Genomic DNA, 24,287 nt, shown 5'->3' with positions numbered 1-24,287 from the left:
ACAAATGTTAATGTATTGGTACTGTTTTGGACTGGTGAAAAGGGGTGGTTCTCTCTGTTCAACTCCCACTTGATTGCAATTGTGTTTTCTTAAAATATTGTGTTCGCCGGAGTGTCCTTTGGCCCAAGTAAACAGATAAATGACAGGTTTCCTCGTAGGTTAAAAAAAAACTTTATTTTTTTACACAGTTCCTGAAATGTTTGCACCTCACCCCCATACCCATTCACAAGAAAGGATAGATGGAGAGAAAAGGATAGGATGTGGTTATAAAGACCAAAGTGAGGTATGTCCTCGTGGTTTACAGTAAACCTGTTGAATCATCTCAGGACGAAAGTCTTTGTAAAGGTGCTGGCCTGAGTGTTTGTTGTCTTGTATTTGAGGTGCTGTAGAGTTCTAGTAGCTACAACTCTCCACACAGCTGGTGGTGTGGATTTTATTACCTGCACAGAGTCTGAAAACTCACTTTGTGATGTCTCTGCTGTAGTGGCTGTTCCAGTTGTTGTTCTGCAGAGTTCTTCTTGTAGTGAGTTCTTTATGTTGTCTGATGCAACATAAATGAGATGTGTGGAGTCCAATTTGTTGAAGATCTCAAACAGGTTTGTTAACAGATAAACAAGTATATACAGTACAGAGCAAACTGTTTACAGAACCTTCCTCGAGGTGTTACAGTTGCAGAGTGACACTGGTTTGTAGTCACATGACTACATCCTTGTACTTGGCTCATTAGCATACTGAGCTGTTCAAGGGAAATCACTCTTACAGTACTTCTTGTTAGGTTGGATCTCTTGCACAGCCTGGCTGGACTAGCTTTCTGAGGTGTTGGCTTGACCTCCCCTTTCTCTCTCTAGAGGGTTACCTTTTTAAGGTAAAAATCCATCGCATTAGAGTTTCTGTTAGGAGACACAAGGCCCTCTTCCCTGGTGTGACCACACAATGGACCAGGATATGAACCATGGCTATTGAATGATATCTGAATGGGGACCATTCTGTTAACATGGTACTACTTCACACCTGTTTATTCTGGTTTGGGATGTGAGTCGGTCTGTTTTTCGAGCCTTTGTTGGTTCATGTTGATAGGGGCCATAAATATGCAGTAGTTCTCTTTTTAATTTCAAAGGGGTCCTTCCCCAGAGCTATTTCAGGCAAAGTTAACGAGTTCCATCTTTGCAGACAGGTTTGTTGATTTCCAGTACAGGAGGGGTCACGTGACCGCTACTTCATTTTGACTGTAGTCCAAAGTATGTGTTCTTGTGGTTTTGTTTAATAGTTGACTTTTTAAAATTCATAATTCTTCCATTTCGTCGTTTAGTTCATCACGGCTCTTTCTATGCATGACAGTGCACAAGGGTCATCTTGGAGGAAAAGGGAAGTATTTCTCAACTGCCAAGCCTTAAAGGCAGTCTCAGCTGAGTTAATATTGAGTTAGCTGCAACATGGAGAAGCAAGTATGTTCATTGTTGGTTCTCATTTTGTTGCTGGATATGTGTAAGTGTTAACTATATCTTACTCATTTTCTTAAAGATCATTAAATATTTATGTATGTGGGCTATTGGTTTTGTGCCACTATTTTCCATGATATCAACTTCAAATCATCTACAAATGAACTATATTATATGTCTGGAGCTGTTATTTTTAATTGTCTGTAATGGGTGTATATTATGTAACTGAAAATAACAGTAATATGTCTAAAAATATCACTCACAGCTCATGCGATGGCTCCTGAAATAAAGCTACTGTCTGGTATAGTACTGAGCTACAGAGTCTAGAAGGTGCCAGATTTCATCAGTCTATACAAATTGAGCTGATCTCTGCTAAGTCAGTCATAGGGACAGAATGACTAACCTTGGTGCTGCTCAGCTAGGGAGGGAAAAATCAGTCGAGGTTCCCACTCTTGATTGCTTTCCAGTGACTCATGCTCGAAGGTTCACCTAAGTCTCTATTCGGCGTGAACGAAACTGGGTTTGGCTGTGATGACCCGAATGTGTACCTGTTGACACTGCCTGAGTTCATGTTCAATGATCACTTTGGCAATGCCCTGGTAGGTGGAAGGTGCTTGTGATGCCATACTGCAGCAAAGGTCAGCACCTTCATGATTGTGAATTGTGTTTATTTCACTGACAGTAATAACAGTGGAGTATCTCTAGGCTATTTATGGAATAGCCTCTTAATTTGAAGACAGTTTGTCTTATCGAACAAGATCTTGATACTTGCATTCAGTGCAATTTAATGAAGTGCAAACTATTGAGTAAGCACAGCTGTTCAGCCCAACATAAATGGAGCACTTGAGGCACTATAAACAACAACATTGAATCCAAATGGATAATGGTTATACCAAAGAAAAGTACTGTAAATGCTGGAAATCTGAAACAAAAACAGAAAATGCTGGAAGTACTCAGCAGGTCTGATCTCCTGAGTATTTCCAGCATTTTCTGTTTTTATGTGGCTAATGGTTATCCCTTTTTGGCTGATATAAGCGACTGCTCATTTTAAAGGTGGGCATTTTAAGTGGCGGCAACTATAATACTAATAGGATGCTGAGTGTTTACCTGGAGCTAGAGCAGTGCACATTAATGAGAGGCTAGAAGGACTGATGTCGAGAGCAGAAGATTTGCTGGTGGGAGTCCACATTGGGGTCAATTTCTTAGAAAGCAATTGTATAGAAGCACTCGGATAGAAATGTCATAACATCTCCAAATTTAATAAATGCTGTGCAAGAATATTTTTTGTAAAGTTCTTGCACTTAGAAAAGGAGGTAAGTTCACCAAAAGTACAGAGAATACAAATTAATGGCTGGCAAACTTATGAAAAAATGAGCCCATTTTCATAAATACCCGTGACTGGTTTCTGTTCAAAAAAGAACTGCTATTAGAGAGACAGTTTACAACATAACACTTGAGAAGAACTTGGAGACATCTATTGAAAATTCTAATTCACAAAGCTACAAGCCCAACCTCCATCACAGTATTCAGCTGTTTCTTAAAAGACACCAAGATTTTTGCCTTCTGTAAGTTCATTTGCAGTAAAAGGAGGAAAATGGATTCTACAGAAGTGAAAGTGGATGTTCATCAGGTGGTAGGTTTGAGAACAGGAACTCTGGATAAATACTGATCTCCTATCATTACCATGCAACCAGCGGAGCCAAAAAGAAGTAAATCTATTTTAAGCTGCATACACAGAAAGGCTAGAATGATTTGTATTAAGATCCCTGAACTTTAGGCTGTTGTGGTAGTAGGAACTACAGTATAATAGGAATACCAGAAAATGCAACGGTTTACAGTGTTCCGGAAAAAGAGGATAGGAAAGGATGTGGTGCAGCTCTATATGTTGAAGGCACATGGGAGGTGAGGAATTCCTACACTGCAACAGTGATTACACTTAATAAAGTACTTCATTGGATGTAAAGAGATTTGGAATGTCCTGAAGTTGTGGTAGGTGCTATATAAATGAAGGTTCTAGGCAATTGGTATAAATAAAACTAACAAACTACTCTGGCTAAATGTTTTTAGTGCTAGAGTATAAGTAACATTCGGGATTTGAATTGACTGTCAGGCAAGTGTAGGAGAACCGTTTATTTATAGAGGGATAAGAAGGGTATGTGAAAACCAGAAGGTTGCAATAATGGATGATTTCAGCCAACTTAACATAAATTGATAATACCAGAATGGTTTAGAATCAGAGTTACTAAATGCAGTGCATGACTGTTTCATCATCCAGTTCATTTGTGAAGATACAGCAATTTTCCTTGACTTATTTACTGAGGCACCCAGTAATATAACTTCCATTGTCAATGATAATCAAAATAGATTTACTGACTTTGACATCAGTGAGATGGAAGTTCTAAATGAGCAATTTTCCAGGAATGTATGGTATTTATCCTGGAGTACTAAAATAGATAGGGATATGATTTGTGAAGTACTGACAAAAAGGGTAATTAACACTTCCAGGAAAGTAGTGGAAACAAACTTATCATAATTTCAGAGAAAGCTGAATGCTTTGATGGGAAAAGCAAAGGATTGTAGAATTTCTTGAATAGATGACCATATATCTGTCCTCATTCAAAATTACCTTTTCATCTTCTGAATTATGTTTAGTTTTCAAGGCAGCAGATTATTACTGTTTGCATAATTGAGCATCAGTCAATCGTCAAAAGATTTTACATTGCAGAAATAGTGATGAATCACATTTTCCTTCTAGCTGTACCAGTGCTTCAGTGCATATGGTACTGCATGAGGCATACAAAATAGAAAGGTCCCAAGTTCAGTTTGTGTTTGTGTGCTGAACTCAGTGAGTGTGATAATATGCTGTTAAAATTAGAAAGAACAAAATGCTGCTATTGTTTTGGTTCCTATTTTAATGCAGTACATCTGCAAAGCCCACCTGGACATTGGGTAAAGACAGCATTCGGCTTGCCTGTTACACCCCATGGTTATTTTATCTAATTTAAGCTAATACATTTGAGGGACAATTTTAACTTTGAACAGGTGAAAGATAGGGCCTGACCCTACACCTGCTGTTGTTGGTAGTGGGTGGATGGGAAATTGTTCAGCCTCCTTGCTGAGTTGGCCAACAGTCAAAGCTGAGGGTGGGAGAAGGCAATCCTGGAGAGGGAGTTATTGGGCTAAAAGCAAGCCAAAGTTTTTTTTTTTTTCCTGTGCCCACAATGAATACCACTGCTCCTGGATTATCTGCAACAAAGAGTGCACCTATAACTTCCTTGATGCATTTATGCACAAATGATTGGTCAACATTACTGATAACTTCAGGGGCAGTCTGAAATAACCACAGTGTAAAGATTCACGGCAGTGGTGATCTTTACACTATCTGTCTGTGTAGTGCCAATGCTGATCTGCATGTGGCATATAACTCGCTGACAAATTCCCTTGTGAATTGCAGCCTTAGCAAATGCTATTGCTGGGTTAGGTACAGGTTAGAGCACTGTGGTCACTGCAGGTATTGGTGGGTGAGTGTCAGATGCCTCCCATGCTGGATAACTAGCCTTATCTCCTCTTCCAATTCCATGTAACAGAGAGACGGATAGTCCCAAAGGAAATCCCATAGTCATCAGTGATAAAGGGTGAGGATGCAAAAATGGAAGCCCCATAGTAGTAGGCAAAAAGTTCAGCATTCTAGCAGGTGGGAGGAAAAGCTCAAAAGTATAAGAAAAATGGTTCAGAAATTAAAATTGCTTTTTCCCAAGACCGGTTATAATCCTTTAAATTTATTTTTGCCTTTATGTTGCTGTCAAATAACATTGGATGTAAGTTTTATATCATAATATTTAGCAGAAAAAAAGGGTAGTAAAATCAGATGACTCTGACTCCATGATTATGTAATTTGCATATCGTTTCCCTTCCACTTGTCCAAATCTGGGCATATTCTCCCTACTGTTACCATCATTCTGGCAGAAAATCATCATACTGACAAAAAGGGTAATTAACACTTCCAAGAAAGGCAGTGGAAACAAACTTATGTTCATATAATTTCAGAGAAAGCTGAATGCTATGATGGGAAAAGCAAAGGATTGTAGAATTGCATGAACAGATGACCATATACCTGTCCTCATTCAAAGTTACCTTTTCATCTGAATTAGGTTTAGTTTTGTGGCAGCAAATTATTACTGTTTGCATAATTGAGCATCATTCAATCATCAAAAGATTTTACATTGCAGAAATAGTGATGAATCACATTTTCCTTCTAGCTGTACTAGTGCTTCAGTTTCAGGCAAACGCCCACCCCACAACCATCTGAAAACCAGTGAAAGCAGCATGGAGAATCTGAGCATGTTACTGCTTATTAGGGAGGAGGTTCCAATACACAAGATAGTGCTGTGAGTTTTGCTGTGAATTAGATTTACAAGAGAAGGAAAATGTAGAGGAATATTTCTGTTGGAAGTATTTTCCCACATTCTAGAGAAAGGTAATATGCTTATCATAATATTAGTTTGATGTATTTTTTTTTAAACTTGTTTTACTATCTGCATGGAGACCCTTAAATTAGACATCCATTCTTCTAGTCTATCCGACATCTCTAATTGAGACAGTCCTTGTCCAGCCCAAAATAGCTTCATTGATTGCAATGGGGCTGTGCTTTTGTACCAGCTGATCTGGAGCTGAAAGAACCAGAAGAATTGCACTACTGGCTGAGTATTCCTCTAGACTTTCCTCCCTCTAAGTGGATCACAGAGTCTGTCATTTAATATCCTCTATTTACCTATTTTACAGCTGATTCACTTACACTGACTGTTCCTGAGGAGGTGACAGGGCAGTTGAGAAAATCAGTCACCATTCCTTGTACCTACAGTCCATCTGCTCTGTATGTTGAGGCAGAAGTCAACTGGTACATTAATACGCACACAATCATTATTCGAAGAGATGAAACTGGTGATTATATTCCTCTTTTCAACAATCGGGGCAGAATCAGTATTAAGCGTGGCCGTGGATCTGGAGATGTTTCACTTACCCTGAACAATCTGGCATACAGTGATCGAGGGGCCTATACTTGTGAAGTCAAATGGCAATTTAAGCATGGATTAAATAAAACAAATAAACATGCAGATGTCAATTTAATAGTGCTAAGAGGTAAGAGTTTTTTTGGTGGTTATTTTACTTTCTAGTGTCAATAATTTGATACAATAAGGACCAGAATAATTGCTGAAAAAAATGTGACCTTGCATGTTAGAATTTAAGCCTATAGAACCATTTTTTCTCAATAGATTCACAGAAGTTGCTGTAATATTTTTACAATTGATAATCTCACCTTCATTGAATTGCATAATATGTAGGAATATTTCTGTTGGAAGTATTTTCCCACATTATAGAGACAGGTAATATGCTTATCATAATATTGGTTTGATGTATTTTTTAAAAAAAACTTGTTTTACTATCTGCATAAAGACCCTTAAATAAGAATTCCAGAAGTTTAAAGAAGAAAGTCTTTTGGGTTTTGGAAGATGAAGCTCAGTCAACTGCCAAAACAAATTTAGAAGTTTTATTTTCTTATACCTCTTTTGGTATTGGTATAGTGCAAATCTCCCTCAAGCAGGGAGCTAATAATAAGTCCTCTCTCTACTCAAATAACAGAAATTATTGTATCTGCAATACTTTTTTGGGCTTCATACACTTGGGTTTTTCCCCTGATAATATAGCAGCATTCAAAAATATAAAAGCCACAATTAATAAATTGAATCAATTCATTTGGAAATCAAGCAAGATAGAAATTATGCGATTGAATTAGCTGGAAAATAATAGCCCTGGAGCGTATTTATGCCTTAGTCACACCAAAACATATAGTGGTTTCTGCGCTAAGCTTGATGGGAACTTTTGCTGTAATTTCGAAATCTATCCTAGGTCCAACCATCTTCAGCTGCTTCATCAATGACCTCTCTATCATATGGTCAGAAATGGGGATGTTTGCTGCTGATTGTGCAATGTTCAGCACGATTCACGATGACTCATATACTGAAGCAGCCCATGCACCAAGACCTGGACAACATCCAAGCTTGGGCTGATAAGTGGCAAGTAACATTCATATCACACAAGAGCCAGGCAATGACCACCTCAAACAAGAGAGAATCTGGCCATCTACCGTTGATGTTCAGTGGCATTAGCATCACTGAATGCTCCACTATCAACATCCTGGGGGGGGGGGGGGTCACCATTGACCAGAAACTGAACTGGGCCAGCCACATAAATGCTGTGGCTACAAGAGCAGGTCAGAGGCTAGGAATTCTGCAGTGAGTAACTCACCTCCTGTCTCCCCAATGCCTGTCCACACAAGTCAGGAGTGTGATGGAATACTCTCTACTTGCCTGGATGGGGACAGCTCCAACAACACTCAAGAAGCTTGACACCATCCAGGACAAAGCAGCCCACTTGATTGGCACCCTATCCACAGCCTTCAACATTCACTTCTTCCACCATCGAAGCACAGATGCAGCAGTGTGCACTGTCTACAAGATGCACTGCAGCAACTCACCAAGGCTCCTTCGACAGCACCTTCCAAACCCGCAACCTCTACCACCTAGAAGCACAAGGGCAGCAGATGCATGGGAACACCACCTGCAAGTTCACCTCAAGCCACATACCATCCTGACTTGGAACTATATTGCCTTTCCTTCACTGTCGCTGGGTCAAAATCCTGGAACTCTCTTCCTAACAGCACTGTTGGTGTACCTACACCCCAAGGACTGCAGTAGTTCAAGAAGGCGGCTCACCACCACCTTCTCAACGGCAATTGGGGATGGGCAATAAATGCTGGCCTAGCCAGCGACGCCCACATACCCTGAATGAATAAAGAAGAAAGAAATTGCTCAGGAGCTTCTTTGTCTATATTGGAATGTAAAAACCATTGTAAAGTGTCCATCAGTGCAGCACCACCAGTTATTGTCAATTTGTTTCACAACTTTATAAACTTAAAAAAAAAAATGATGTTCTCTCAAGGAACTACTTGTTGCATGTGTCTGTATTCCTGTTTTGTGGATTTGTTTTGTAAAATTGGGTTACTTGCACTGTCTAGTGGGAAATACAGCACTTTGATGATTCACGGGAGCAATGTTGCATCATTTATTGGTCTGACAGGAACCACCAAACCTTGTAATGAGGGGAAGGAATATTGAATCTCAGTTGAGTATGGGCTTGAATTCTCCAGTTGAGATCCCTGACAGTTTATCGCCAGGCCCACTGGAGAGCAACTTACTTCTGGTTTACCTTCCTGTTTCTATTGGCAACTGAAAAAGGCAGCGGCTTCATTGCGATGTCCAGTAACAAAGCTTAATTTGAGCACCTTCGCTATGGCATCAATTTAGGAAATATCCAATACTGGTGTTAATATCCAATACAGAATTTTTTATCCACAGCTGTTACGTAAGTTTCTAAATTCACTTGAAAAAGCCCTGCAGAACACTCCTACAGGGGATGCAGAGACCAAAAGGGCCCACATCAGAGATGCCATCTGTGACTCAGCAATGACCACCTATGGCAAACGTGAGAAGCAGAATGCAGACTTGTTTCAATCTCACTTTGAAGAGCTGGAACCTGTCATAGCCGCTAAGCGCATTGCACTGTTGAACTACAAGAAAGCCCCCAGCGAGTTAACATCTGTAGCACTTAAAGTAGCCAGAAGCGCTGCACAAAGAACAGCCAGGCACTGTGCAAATTACTACTGGCAACACCTATGTAGTCGTATTCAGCTAGCCTCCTACACCGGAAACATCAGAGGAATGTATGCTGGCATTAAGAGAGCTTTTGGGCCTACCATCAAGAAGATGGCCCCCCCCCCCCCCCCCCCAAGTCTAAATCAGGGGACACGATCACTGACCAACGCAAGCAAATAAACCGCTGGGTGGAGCACTACCTAGAACTGTATTCCAGGGAAAATGTTGTCACTGATACCGCCTTCAATGCAGCCCAGTCTCTGCCAGTCATGGATGAGCTGAACGAACAGCCAACAAAATCGGAACTCCATGATGCCATTGATTCTCTAGCCAGTGGAAAAGGCCCTAGGAAGGATGGCATTACCCCTGAAATAATCAAGAGTGCCAAGCCTGCTATACTCTCAGCACTCCATGAACTGCTTTGCCTGTGCTGGGATGAGGGAGCAGTACCACAGGACATGCGCGATGCCAATATCATCACCCTCTATAAAAACAAAGGTGACTGCGGTGACTGCAACAACTACCGTGGAATCTCCCTGCTCAGCATAGTGGGGAAAGTCTTCGCTCGAGTCATTTAAAACAGACTCCAGAAGCTGGCCGAGCGTGTCTACCCTGAGGCACAGTGTGGCTTTTGAGCAGAGAGATCCACCATTGACATGCTGTTCTCCCTTTGCCAGCTACAGGAGAAATGCCGCGAACAACAGATGCCCCTCTACGTTGCTTTCATAGATCTCACCAAAGCCTTTGACCTAGTCAGCAGACGTGGTCTCTTCAGACCACTAGCAAAGATCAGATGTCCACCAAAGCTACTAAGTATCATCACCTCATTCCATGACCATATGAAAGGCACAATTCAGCATAGCGGTGCTTCATCAGACCCCTTTCCTATCCTAAGTGGCATGAAACAGGGCTGTGTTCTCGCACCTACACTGTTTGGGATCTTTTCCCTGCTGCTCTCACATGCGTTCAAGTCTTCAGGAGAAGGAATTTTCCTCCACACAAGATCAAATGGCAGGTTGTTCAACCTTGCCCGTCTAAGAGCGAAGACCAAAGTACGGAAAGTCCTCATCAGGAACTCCTCTTTGCTGACGATGCTGCATTAACATCCCACACAGAAGAGTGTCTGCAGAGACTTATCGGCAGGATTGTGGCTGCCTGCAACGAATTTGACCTAACCATCAGCCTTAAGAAAACGAACATCATGGGACAGGGCATCAGAAATGCTCTATCCATCAATATTGGCGACCACGCTCTGGAAGTGGTTCAAGAATTCACCTACCTAGGCTCAACTATCACCAGTAACCTGTCTCTCAATGCAGAAATCAACAAGTGCATGGGAAAGGTGTCCGCTGCTATGTCCAGACTGGCCAAGAGGGTGTGGGAAAATGGCGCACTGACACGGAACACAAAAGTCCGAGTGTATCAAGCCTGTGTCCTCAGTACCTTGCTCTACGGCAGCGAGGCCTGGAAACTTATGTCAGCCAAGAACGACGTCTCAATTCATTCCATCTTCACTGCCTCCAGAGAATCCTATGCATCGGGTGGCAGGACCGTATCTCCAACGCAGAGGTCCTCAAGGCGGCCAACATCCCCAGCATATACACCCTACTGAGCCAGCGGCGCTTGAGATGGCTTGGCCATGTGAGCCGCATGGAAGATGGCAGGATCCCCAAGGACACATTGTACAGAGAGCACGTCACTGGTATCAGACCCACCGGCCGTCCATGTCTCCGCTTTAAAGACGTCTGCAAACGCGACATGACGTCCTGTGACATTGATCACAAGTCGTCGGAGTCAGTTGCCAGTGATCGCCAGAGTCGGCGGACAGCAATAAAGGCGGGGCTGAAGAGTGGCGAGTCGAAGAGACTTAGCTGTTGGCAGGAAAAAAGACAGAAGCGTAAGGGGAGAGCCAACTATGTAACAGCCCCGACAACCAATTTTATCTGCAGCGCCTGTGGAAGAGTGTGTCATTCTAGAATTGGCCTTTATAGCCACTCCAGGCGCTGCTTCAGAAACCACTGACCACCTCCAGGTGCTTACCCATTGTCTCTCGAGACAAGGAGGCCGAAGAAGAAGGTGTTAAGCCATTTTGAAAGGGTCTTTTGCATGTCGGTGCGAGGCTATGTGAATGAACGACAGAAGGTTTTGATGGATGTATCTTGGAAGTGGTGCAGCTTTCACAGAAATCAATTACTTGCATGCACAGATCCTCTACAATAGTTTCCCATCATTTACTAACCAAAATAAGTTCCTTCCAACTTTGGATCAAATAGTAGTCTGCTTCTTTGGCTAACAAAAATTAACGAAAAATTAGCAGCTGCTAAATGAGCAACAAAACCAAGCTTGGGAATAAAAACAGATAATTTGGAAATACTCAGCGGGTCAGGCAGCATTTTCAGAGAGAGAAGTAGTCAGTGGCCAGGAGTTTACCTGAACCGGGACCGAAAGTGGGGGTGGAATTGCAATTGGGATAGTCTCAGGGCTGGCCAGTTAATGGCTGGCAGGCGGGGGAGCCGGACAGTTAGGTCGTACAGGTGGGGATAGCTCCAGCTCTGGAAATGCTGGCGGCATCTTTAAATGCCAGCCATTCATGCAGCAGCTCCGGAGTGAGCAATCAGGGACCCCTGGCAATCGCACCAATTGTTGACTTGGCTGGAGGAAGGTTAAGGGTCGCTCCAAGATTGAATGATGCTTTCCTAGAGATGCTCTATAGGCTGTGAGGGCACAGAGGGAAGTCCTGTTCCCTCAGGATGACAGGAGGAGACCTGGACGGAGACCACAGAGGAGATCAGAAGCCGTGAGGTTATCCCCCGTTTACCTGGCTACAGTGCCGAAAGAGGCTTAATGGCTTGATGCATTCTGGCAAGGTGAGTGCAGCGCATGGTATTAAGCTTGCAGACTTAAATGTGACTGAAGGTAAATATGTGATTGGAGAAGGGGTTGCCCACCCAGTGCATGGCGATGCCCAGGCATCAGCATTGGCAGTCAGGTGCACGTTAGTCTCTCTCTGCGGGGCACCAATCAGGCAGCAGTGACTCTTTCAAAGCCAGTACTGATTGACCGCATGCAGGAGGCATGCCTGTGACACCATGATGAACAATTGGGTTACTAGCGACAAGGGGTGTGCGTCCCGTGATGGGTAAGTAGCAAAATAAATTTCTGTGCTTTCAGGAAGAGAGATCATAACATGAGGAAAAGGTCAAGAACCAGAGGTGGGGTGCCCTACCTGGCTATCCTCACTCCATTGGAACTGGGAGGAATGGAGACAGGCAAAGCAATTGCTGATGGTCAGATGGGTGTGGAGCCCGAAAGAGTGAGTGGCCTAATGGGTGAGTGCAAGAGACCCTCCGGCGAGTACAAAGCAGAGTGCTCATGTGTGCATCACTGGTCACATAGAGCTCCAGGTGATTAGTCAGAAAGCCCTCTCATCGCTCTTTTTTCTCGTACATAATGGACAAGAGCAGCCAGCTGCTGAGCCTACTCAACAGCCCTCCAACTCTGAGGAGGAGGAGACCTCGGAGGGTGCATTATCACGTCATTCTCCCACACCCTCCACCAGTGGAGATACTCTCACGTTGATGGGTAGTCGCCCATGATTAGTAAATGTGGGGCTGGGGTGGGGGGGCGGGGGTCGCATTCTGATTAGCACTGCCCCAGCAGCTGACGGAGGCAGTGACAGTTGAATCCACTCACACATGGTGCACTGTGGGAGGGCTTGGCGAGGCTCAGCTTCACGTTGATGACACGTCTCTGGAGTTATCAACAAGGTGGCAGTTGCTGGAGCTCTAGTGAGAGGAGCATTAACATCTGGCAGAGCTTCCAGACATTATGTGCACCCATGCTCAAACAATAAAGGAGTTCATCCAGACTACGAGTGCAGCCATGTCACTGTCGTGTGCACGCATGTCTTCCTCCATTGAGTGGTTGATGACTCTCAGAGCGCCACATCCAGCATACCACCCAGTTTGTGCCGAAGCTGCATGCAGATCTGCATGCCGTCGCCACCTCTGTGAGCTCTGTGGAACAATGGCTGGGCAAGACAGGGGTGAGATGCCTGGAGTCATCACTAGGTCCTTGGACTCCTCAAGTGAGTAGAGAGGGCCAGGTGTGTCCTTTTAAAGGGAAGAGGAGCAGCTGTCTGCAGCATCTGGGGGCTCCTCTCTGGGTGCTTCTGGCGTGGATGGGGGCTCCTCGTCCCCTCTGACAGACACCAGTGCCTCATGAAGCTGTAGAGACAGACCTGTGCTTAATATGCCAGGGCCCTCAAGGATCAGGCAACCAGAGGACAACTGCCATCGTCATCAAGAGCCAGGGAGTAGAAAAGTCAGCAGCCTGCCTTCACCTCAGTGCAGAGGGAGCACCACATGGGAGCACCGACAAGTGTGTTGAAAAAGTCCACCAAGCTGCACTTGGGTTTCAGGGATTTATATTTGTTATATGTCACCTTGCTGCGTATATGAAATGCTGCACCACTAAAAGAATTATTTAATTATTTTACACACTGCTGGGGCATTAACAGCTCCATGGCTCCTGCAAAGGGTTTGCTGGGTAGGACCACATTGAATGAGGCCAGTGCATTTCCCATGCTGTTGTCTCATGTGATGATGGGTCCAGGGAAATGGTAAGGGTATTCGAGGAAATGGCAACAGGTCAGCAGAAGGTGGAAGATTTATTGGATTGACTGGTTGTGTAAGTAAGGCTTGTGAAATGTGCCTGTATTAGTGAGTTGTGAGCCTCCTTATACATATCTTATTACACCTTGCCTGCTGTCCCTCGAGGGCTTCATCCTGTTGTGCCTGGTTACTATCCCCCTCCATATCCTCATCCACAGAGGAGGTATCGTGCTTCAGGATGCCCTCATTGTTCAAAGCTTCTCCCCTCTGTAGCAGCAGGTTACGCAAAGCACAGCACACCACGATATGGGAGACCCTTGCTGGGGTATATTGAAGGGCTCCACCAGATCTATCAGAACCGCATCTTCAGAAGGGCCTTCTTAGTGGTCGCTCAAGTTGTTTTGTGGCAGCTGTTGTATCTCTCTCCTTCATCTGTGCTTGTGTTCCTCCTTGTGTATGTAGCTATCTGTTCAGTAGGTACCGCCCTTGTCACCCAGTATCCATCCTCCAAGGCGCACGGGGGCTGGGGGCCAGAAAAGGTCGGGCACCTAGGACTGCCTTAGTATCTAGGCATCATGGCAGCTTCCTCGGAATCTTGCACAGTCCTGAAGGATCCCTTAGCACTGGTCACAGACCAATTGTACATTGAGCGAGTGGAAGCCTTTCCTGTTGATGAAGGCTGCTGCCTTGTCTGCAGGAACGTTGATGGCCACATGCATGCAGTTGATTACTTCTTGCACCTGGAGGAATCCAGCAATGGCCCACATTCTATTGCCCTTTCAGCCTGACCTCTAGATTGGTGCGAAAGCAAATGTACTGGCTGGGCTTGTGAACATGGCATTGGTAACCATCTTGATGTGGTGATGAACCACAGACTGGGAGATCCTACAGATATCTCTAGATGATGCCTGGAATGATCCTGAGGCATAGATATTCAGCGTCATGATGATCTTCAGTGGGACAGGCATTGAGTGCCCACCCCTTCCTGTTGGGCTCAGCTGTTCCTCCATCATGGCACACAGCTCGGTGACTCTCTCCCTGGGGAGGCGCAGTTTTCAGCAACACTGCTGCTCTGACACTTACAGGAAGTCGAACCTCCGACAGTAGACCCTCTCTGGTGGGTAGTGCTTTTTTCCCCAAAAATATGCTTTATTCATAAAAATTAGCAAAAAATACATAACAGAACAGTTCAAATTTTGCATTTCGGAAAGTACAATAGAAATCAGATTCCTTCGATGCAGAAAATGAGGTGCCTCAGAAATCTTGCCATTCCATTTTATATGCAATGTACATTTACATTACACAGCAAAAACATTTTTGATGCGTACAGCCCAAGGGGTTTTACACAGGTTCCAGCCCCTCGGTTCAGTATGGCAGGAGAGCCTTACACAGTGGCCTTTCTCCATTGAGCCTTTGCAGCAGTTGCCCCAAGCTTTAGTGCTTCTATCAGCACGTAGTCCTGGACCTTGGAATATGCCAGTCTGCGACATTCAGTAGTGGACAACTCTTTGCACTGGAAGACCGACAAGTTTCAGGCAGACCAAAGAGCGTCTTTCACTGAGCTGATGGTCCTCCAGCAACAGTTGATATTTATCTCGGTGTGTGTCCCTGGGAACAGCCGTAGAGCACAGACTCCTGTGTTAGAGCTGCTCGGGATGAACCTCGACAAAAACCACTGCATCTCTTTCCACACCTGCTTTGCAAAGGCACATTCCAGAAGGAGGTGGACAATGGTCTCTTCCCCACCACAGCCACCTCGAGGGCAGCGTGCAGAGGCAGAGAGACTCTGGGCGTGCAGGAATGATGTTACGGGGAGGGCCCTTCTCACCACCAGCCAAGCCATATCTTGGTGCTTGTTTGAATGTTCTGGTGATGAAACGTTCTGCCAAATGACTTTGACAGTCTGCTCAGGGAATCATCCGACAGGATCCACCATCTCCTTTTCCCGCAGGGCCTTGAGGACATTCTGTGTAGACCACTGCCTGATGAACTTGTGGTCAAAGGTGTTTTTTTGCTCAAATTTATCCGCAAAAGATAGGTGGCATGGCACAGTCCAACTGAATGGAGCGTCTGCAGCAATATGGCCAGACCCATCCTTCGCAACACCAGGGACAGATAGAATCTCGCACGTAGTGACACTTGGTGTTTGCGTACTGAGGTTTTACGCACAGCCTGATGCAACTGCACGCAAAGATGGCCATCAGGATGAGGGCGACATTGGGTGTGTTTTCCCCCCCCTTTATCCAGAGGTTTGAACATAGTGTCCCTGCAGACACGGTCCATTTTGGATCTCCAGATAAAGCGGACAATAGCTCGGGTGATGGCCACGGCGCAGGAGTGGGGAATGGGCCAGAGCTGCGCCATGTACAGTAGCAATGTGAGCGCCTCGCACCTGATCACCAGGTTCTTACCCTCAACGAGGAGAGAATGATTCTCTCAGCAGGTCTGGGCCGACCCAGTCCCACAGGGCCGAATACAACTCAACTGGTAAGCTGTCACTTCTGGGAGTTTTACCCGTTTCGAAGGACCTGAGGGCCTTTGTCAGCTCGTCCAGAGTTAGCAATCTGTCCAGACTTCCTCGCGTACTGTCATCTAAGACCTCCATGATAGATGACGGGAAGGACTGGGAAGCCATGTTTCATGTCGTACAGCCCGGCATTAAAGGTTTTACTGATCCTTAGTATGTCAGCTTGTGGTGACATTATCGCGTTGCCCTCCTCCTTTAGGCTGCTGATCACAGAGCTCTCCTTGTGTACCTTTGGGAAGAAGAAACGCAACCAAGTCTCATCCTGCTCAACGGAGCGGACTCTGAACCGGGAGATGATCTTGGAGGCCTCCATGGCAAAGAGCGAGGCCTGCTGGCTCTTCACCTCTTGGCGATATTTCTTGACCTCGACCCCCATTGACTGCATCAGGAACACATTCTTTTCTGGAGGCGCGACATTTACCTCTGTCTCTCTCTCACCACCTCAACACCTTTTGAGGATAAAGAACCTCTTGATGATTGCCTTGATCGCTTCTCACCAGTGCACCGGAGACTCAAAGCGGGGTTTCACTGTTCTCTAATCTTTGTAATCCCTTTTGAGTTCCTCAATGTTCTTTGGGGCCAGCAGTTTTACGTTCAGCTTCCATGTTCCCCTGCCAACCCGCTAGTCATCCGGTAAGTGACAGTCAGCCAGTAGGAGGCAGTGGTCAGAGAAGAACACCAGCTTGCCATCGGTGGACCTGACAGTGAATGCACGAGACGCAAACAGGAAGTCATTCCTGGACCAGGCAGACCCGTCCGGTCTTGATCAGGTCTATCTACGCTACGCTCCATCTGCAGGGTTGCTGAAGATGTCTTACAGCTTGGCATCTTTTATTGTTTCCATCAGGAATCTGGACGTAACGTCCAATTTGCTGTTGTCACTGCTTGATCATCCAGCTGCATCAATGATGCAGTTGAAGTCACTGCCTAGGATGACTGACCTGATGTCGTCAGCAGCAGTGGAAGCTGCTGGAGAACGGTCAGCCGATCGCTGTATTGGACTGGGGCGTACACATTGATTAACCGCATTGTTGTACGTTACGTCTGCTATGAGGAGGCGAGCGCCCACCACCACCTTGATTTCGGAGATGGTGAAGTTGCCCTCCCACAGCAGAATACCCGGGCCAGAGGAACAGGAATCATTTCCCCCTCACCAGATTGAAGGCCCATGGGACCACCACCTTAACCATTGCCTGTAAGTGCTGAGGTGCGGTATTGCACGCTCCTGCAAAAATAGCAGGTCAACTTTGATATTGGCTAGTTAACCTAAGATTGAAAAACATCGGGCTGTGGATTTAATGCTACGCATGTTAATTGTGGCATTTTTTAAACAAAATTTAAAGATTTTAGATTATACATCCAAAAGTCTGTGCAAGTTTCAGCTCCTGGGTGTATTCCTGTATACCTGTGGCTTGTACAAAATGTTGCACAGCTGTTGGGCTGTGAAAAGTGTCCTGCTGTGCCACAGGAGTATTGTACCTTCTGGGTGACATCGGGGGCTGGGGGTGTGGGGGTTATGTCATCCAGAAGGTTTTCTTTGTGCTCAGGTGGTGTTTTAGTTTAATTTTGCTCCTCATCGAGGCAATTACTGTTGCCAGTTTCCTGGAGCTGGGGGTTGCTGGTAGCGTTGCTCCCGCTTTCCTGGAGCTGGGGGGCAGTTGGTTGCATTGCTGCTTCTGGCGTCCCAGAGCAGGTGTTCCCTGGACCCTTTGCTGCTTCCAGTGTTTTTCAGCTCGGGGCCAATTGTCTCCTCTACCTCCTTGGTGTTTTGCTGCTTTTGCTGATGACTGCTTTCTAGCCCTTCATCAGAGGATGAGCAGCCACTCGTGTCTGACTGGGCAATCAGCCGCTTCTTGCCACTACTTCGCAGGGTGACTCCCTTTCTTTTCTGTCTTTTTATTTTTACCTTTTGCAATTTGCCACTCTCCTTGTTCTGGTGTTGCCTCCTCTTCCATTAACTCTTCTTTCTCTGGAGGAGGCTGAAGGGTTTGGCCAATTTCTGAAGTGTCCTTCACATTTTGTTTGCATGCCATGCCCTTTTTCCCATTACCCTGTGCACCTGAGGCCTCGGTGGGGGCGAATCTCCATTGCAGCAGCTCTGATTGTTGCTCCTGTTTTAATGGCCTGTGCATAGGTGGCAGAGCATTTTGGACAGGCCTTGTAAAGATGGCCACCCTCCCCACACAGATTGCAGCACTTGCTCTCCTTGCAGTCCTTTGTCAAATGCCCTTCCTGCTTGCAGTTCCGGCAAAAGGTTGCACTGCACTTGACGGCCCAGTGAGCAGTTTTACCACAAGTGCGACACACTTTGGGCTGCCCTATGTACGCTGAGTAACCTCGACTTCCTGCAATGGCAAAGCTGGAAGGAGTGTGGAGGATAGCTCCATTACAAACCACCTTCAAGGTTACCCTGACCTGCCTTTTGCTTGTCCAGTTCCCAAAAGTGCCCTTGACTTCCGTGCTGTTTCCAGCCACCTCAACGTACCTGCTGACGAAGGTGAGCACGTCCACCACAGGGATATGGGGGTTGTAGAGCGACGTCTCAATTCATTCCATCTTAGCTGCCTCCGGAGAATGCTCCTGCTGTGCTCGGCAAGTTTGTCTTTGGTACTGCCGCTGTCCACGCCGTTTCACCCTCCTTAACAAGTCACATTACCTCTTGCAATGGCTGCTAATTGCAGCCTGTGCTCACCTTCCGCTCAGCTTCCCCCTCATTGAAGCTCCATTTCCATATGGCACTCGTAAGTTGTTAAAAACCTGGCAAAATTGCAGTTAATTTCCTGTTTAACAGACTTAATTACCTTCCCACTGTGTTCCAGTGTAACCACCTCTGTCCACCCCAACCACCGTTGCTAAAACCAGCTTGTGATGTCGTTTGCCACTATTTTCCAACCCCTTCTGCCTCCCAGCCCATCTCCGATCGGCTAGTAAAATTCTGGCCTATATTTCAGGTCAGTGACTTTTCATTAGGACTGGAAGATGCTAGAAATCAACAGCTTTTAGGCAAGTACAGAGCCATGGAAACAGAGTGGGTGCAGGAAAGGAACAGAAGGGAATGGTCTGACAGGAGTGAGTATATAACAAAAGCAATGATGGTGTAAGGCAAAATTAGACTTTAAAGTGACCTGGTTTAATCCAGTTTGATCCTGCCAGATCCAGATGTGTTTGTACCTTTTTAAAAAATGGTTGTATGCTTTCAGTAAAGGACCATATAGCTGCAGGTAAGTTCATCATTTCAGCAACTAGAATTAGCCAGCTCTGTCGAGCACAGCTCAAAGTTCAGAACAGATTTTAAATACGCACCCCTATCAGGATTCGCTGCAAGCGCTGGTGCCGGAGGTTTGAGGTGATGAATTAAGTATGTCACTCGAGTATACTGCATAGTGATGTAAATTTTCCTGCAGCATATTGGTTCCAAGTATGATGGTAATACTAAAGGCAGAAAATTACCGCTGGTGATTTTAATAGATGCATGCTAAATAGCTATGTGTCAAATCCTCTGTTCTCTACTTTCACAGAAAGAAGATAATCTCTCTGTTTGCCTCTTGCTAAAATGGCAACAGAATGCTATGCAAGTACATAAATGTGCAACCACTAAATGCACCAACTCAAATTTCTACGGTCATGTTTAGAATTGTACTGATACATTAAGTTAAATAGAGTTGAGTTTTAATGTTTGTTGCAGTATTGCTGAATCAATCTTTACATATATTCATTCTTGGGATGTATTTTTGCATTTGAAGATGAAACTGTCTCTAACATTTTAACGATTATTTTCCCAGCTTTGCCTTCCACTAGACCTCCGGCTAGTCTGTCCCCTGTGGTTATTCCTACCAGTGGTAAGATTGTTATTCTATTTCTGTAGGCCTGTGCAGTGTGATTTTGTTTTGCAAAATACATTATTTCTTGTCTTTTCTTTTTAAAAAAGATAGAATAGCAGGACTAACTCTCAACCCCAGATTCTCAGTGGTGCTGTGTAGGATCTCTGAGTACAGAGTCTTCCGCTATGTTTAACCATACTGCCATGGAGATGAAATGTTACACCAGGACCTATTCTGATGGAAAATGAAGGCAAGAGTCTGCAGAGTATTATTTCATTTGAATGCAATCCAGAATGCAAAGGCATGACAACTGGGACTCTGATGCTTTTGCATCTCATGCCTCCATATATAAAATTAAGCTTGCTAATATTGCAGAGTTGCTCAGTTATTTTACTTAATTAGTATTTCTGAAGTAATTCTGAAGAAGAGTCACTGACCTGAAACGTTAACTCTGCTTCTCTCTCCACAGATGCTGCCAGACCTGCTGAGTATTTCCAGCATTTCTTGTTTTTATTCCAAGATTCCTAGTGCCTAGTCCAAAATGGGTGGGTGGCACACCTGAAAAGTACCATGTCTAGTGGACAAAAATCCTGCACTGTTAACATAACAGATGGAGCGATCGGTACCTCAAGGGTTCAGAGCGATCGGTTCTGAAAGTGGAATGACTGGCCATTTTTGCTACAGTTAACAATTGGATTTTTTCCGTAGTTGTCCGCCTTTGCTGTGATCATAAATAAACTTGAACAAAAATGTGGATTTATACAAATAGGTAGCCCCGCAGAATGTTTTAAGATTAAGGTATTAAGAAGTACAATAAAGGCAAATGTGAGTTTACATTTGGGTCTGCAGTAGTTTTGAAGGACTCTGAAACAAGCATTTCATACATGCCATTTCACTGTACCTTATGCAACTTTGTACCACCTTAATATTATTGAACGGATGGCCTACATGAAATAGATATACACAGTCTGAAGGTGAGAAGCTTTGCATTGTTTTGGCTCGCATTCAGGGTGTATGTTGTCTCTGACAGAAACATTAATTAATGGCAGTGCACTTTTAGCTCTTTCACAAGATAACAAGATACGTTGAGGAAGGTCATTTGGTCCATTGTAGCGTATGCCTTCAAAAATAAACGCCAATCCTTCCTCCATCACAGCATCCAGCTGTTTCTTTAAAGATTCCAGGGTTTTTGCCTCCATTATCCTACCCAGGAGTTAATTTCACACATGGAAAGTTCTTCACACAAAGATCAATCAATAATTAATTCTTTCCCCCCCCCCCCCCACGACCTTGAAGTAATGTTCTGGATTGATCTCTATACTATTTACTGTTTTACAAACTTTTATGTGATCCCTTTGTCAGCTTTTTACTTGAAGAATTGATCTGAGATATTTCTGAGTGACGATCACTGTTAGGTGACTGATGAGCAGCAGAGGGCAGTAATGACCCACTAGTTAAGTGGTCAAAGGTAAAATTACTTCCTCTGGGGAGAGAAATGCATAGGAGGAGCTTTATACAGGGTTAACACTTCTGCCAAGCCCAAAACTGAATAGGGTGGTTAAGAGTGTGTCATGGGTGGGATTATGGTTTGATTCCTGATGGCTTTTCTGTTGCTGAAAATCAAAAACCTTAATGACTTTCTCTCTACCCTATCTGTTCCTCTTAATAACTCAAAATTTTAAGGAGAACAGATAGGATAGATAGAGAGAGACAGACTATTTCCACTGGTTGAGGAGTCTAAGAAAAGGGGCAGTGTCTAAAAATTCGAGCCAGACCTTTCAGGAGTGAAATTAGGAAATACTTCTACATGTAATGGGCAGTAGAATTTTGAAACTCTTCTGCTAATGGCAATTGGTGCTAGGTCAGTTGTAAATTTTAAATCTGGTAGATTTTTGTTTTCCAAAGGTATTAAGGGACATGGGACAAAGGTGGGTATATGGACTTAGGTTACAGATCAGTCATGATTTCATTAATGGCGGAGCTGGCTTGAGGGGCTAAATGGCCTACTCCTGTTTCTAAGATCCTATAATGTCTTCACCATAAGCATAGCATATTTAACATAAAATGTCGAAAGATGGTTTACAAAAGGGGGCTCAGACACCAATCAGGAACTTGGGAGGAAGGTTATTGGAGGCAACACAAGTACTAAAGTTAGGTCTTGTGGATGCTTTTGAAAGTGGGGCACAGTACATCAACGTGAAGGAGCTTTGGCAGACAATCCTAATTTAGGTGGACCGATAGGTTCAGTGGTTTATACCTTGCGTCGCCAGTAGTTTTCAAACACTTGGGAGAGTACCACTGATAAGTTTCAATTGATCCACCTAAGCTAAAATGATTTTCAGGTGCGTATACCTGCATTTTTCAGGAAGGAACTACAATAATATGAATCCCTTGCCAAACGCCATGGCCACCCAGGCTTACAGTGGAGGTTCAGACAAGCAGGCTGATGGGCCACTCTTGCAGCTTGCACCAGGCCCAGGAAGAGACTCACCAGATGATCCTTTGGCCTGATTTCCCTGTGCATTGGATCACCAAAGATTAACCTGTAGCCAATTATCAGGGAGCAGTCCTTTCAGATAGCGAGAAAGGAACAGAATGTGTCTTGTTTTAGCTGCAGAATCGGCAGGCGGTCTAGACATTGGTCAAGTATCTGAGATGCTACTAGAGGCCACTGTACCATACAAAATTCTTCACCCCAGGTCCACAGTGATGCTGGAAGGGATCTCTGAGAATAGTCCTACACTGGATGCTTGCTCACACAAGGATGTATCCTGAAAGAAGATGGTGTGTCTGCATGGAGGGATTTCCTTTGAAAGAGAGTTCAGAGTCCAGGGATGTAATGACTGAAGACCTGCCAGATTCTGATGCTATTGTGGAGCAGGGACCTACACAATACATCAGAGGCAGAAGAGCTGAGGGTGAACTGGGATATAGTGCTAGACAAGATACCATGGCCATTGATAGATTTTGAACTCAGTATGCTGGGGGACAGGGAATCACAGCAAGTTGACAAAAATGTTGAAGTAGTAAGTAGAAAAAAATTAACTTTGATTTTAAAAGCCAGAATTTTGATGCCTGCAGTAAAAATCATACAGCCTTAAGGACCAGATTGTGTAATCCTAAATTGGACTATTTGATCCAAACTGATGGGTAGGAATCCTAATTCCCTCCTTACATGTCTATTCTTCACCACAATTTCAGACCACACTCTTCCTTTTTGTCAGATCTGGCTGCACCACTGGGAATTTCCTCTGAGCTCTCCCAGTCGGCTGCATAGATGGTTCTTCTGCCAAGTTAAGGTAGCTGATCAGGAGAATCCTCGAGGAAATTCCCGGCATACATCTTAGTTCAATTGTAGTTATGTTTTTCAGTGTATTACATGCTATCCTACAAAACTCAGACAAGCTGTCGAGCAACTTCAAAAAGACTGATAGTCTCCAAAAATACTGTCGCTTTGGAAAAAAAAAATTGCAATTGAGAAAGAACCCTGAATTATAGCCTGTGCTTATGGCTACTGCTTCAAAACGGCTGAATAAGTCAAAATATTTTCTATCCCTTTGGTTTTCACAATTTCGATTAGTGTTTTGGGATTGAATTCTGCTATTTAGTTCGCTTTTCTGTGAAAAATTAAACCGAGTGGTATAACGTTTGATATCTGAGAAGAAGTGGTTATAGTGGGAGTGCATTGGTGCATAACTTGTCGTGACTTAAGCTGCAGCTTTACCCAATATTTCATCAGTTTTATTGTGGGGGGAAAACTAAAGCACACAAAAATGCTTATTTGCAATTTAAGCGGGTAGCTGGCTTTATTCACCCCTCGTCCCCTCTCCCTGCTCCCTACTTCCTACTTAATGCTTGTGTGGCATCCACGAGAATGGCTTGACTGAGTTTGGATAACAGCGAATAAACGAGTTTCTAGGATGTGAGGTTTGTGGGTGTGATGACTGCCATTGTTCTCCATTTCAAAACAACCAATGTTGACCGACAGCTGCAATCCTCCAATCCCATAAGGTCTGGATGGGTGTTTGACCCTGATTGTGGATGTGCACCATGATCAACGAAGAGTGAGGTAGAGTAGGGAGCATGGTGAAGACTGCTGGGGGAGAACCAAATGAACGTGGTCCTTGGACACAGTGACAGACAGAATATTATGTGCACCAGGTCCTGGCAACAAA

At 44.4% G+C, this 24,287-nt stretch overlaps 1 protein-coding gene across 2 annotated transcripts in view; it reads left to right on the top strand.

Annotated features, from left to right (window-relative positions):
- Positions 1-24,287, top strand: part of LOC137377607 (CMRF35-like molecule 2) — a 62,864-nt gene that overhangs the window by 7,053 nt on the left and 31,524 nt on the right. Inside the window, exons 2-4 of one of the 2 annotated variants that reach the window (XM_068047428.1) lie at positions 1,310-1,485; positions 6,222-6,578; positions 20,074-20,130. In XM_068047428.1, coding sequence (XP_067903529.1) covers positions 1,434-1,485; positions 6,222-6,578; positions 20,074-20,130 — 466 coding nt within the window. In that variant the 5' untranslated portion in view covers positions 1,310-1,433. The remainder of the gene's footprint in view (positions 1-1,309; positions 1,486-6,221; positions 6,579-20,073; positions 20,131-24,287) is intronic. The other variant, XM_068047429.1, reaches the window with a different exon arrangement.

This window comes from Heterodontus francisci, chromosome 15 (assembly GCF_036365525.1).
Source record: "Heterodontus francisci isolate sHetFra1 chromosome 15, sHetFra1.hap1, whole genome shotgun sequence".
Taxonomy (NCBI): Eukaryota; Metazoa; Chordata; class Chondrichthyes; order Heterodontiformes; family Heterodontidae; genus Heterodontus; species Heterodontus francisci.
The sequence above is the reverse complement of the archived record's forward strand: the minus strand, read 5'-3'. Positions and strand labels throughout refer to the sequence as shown.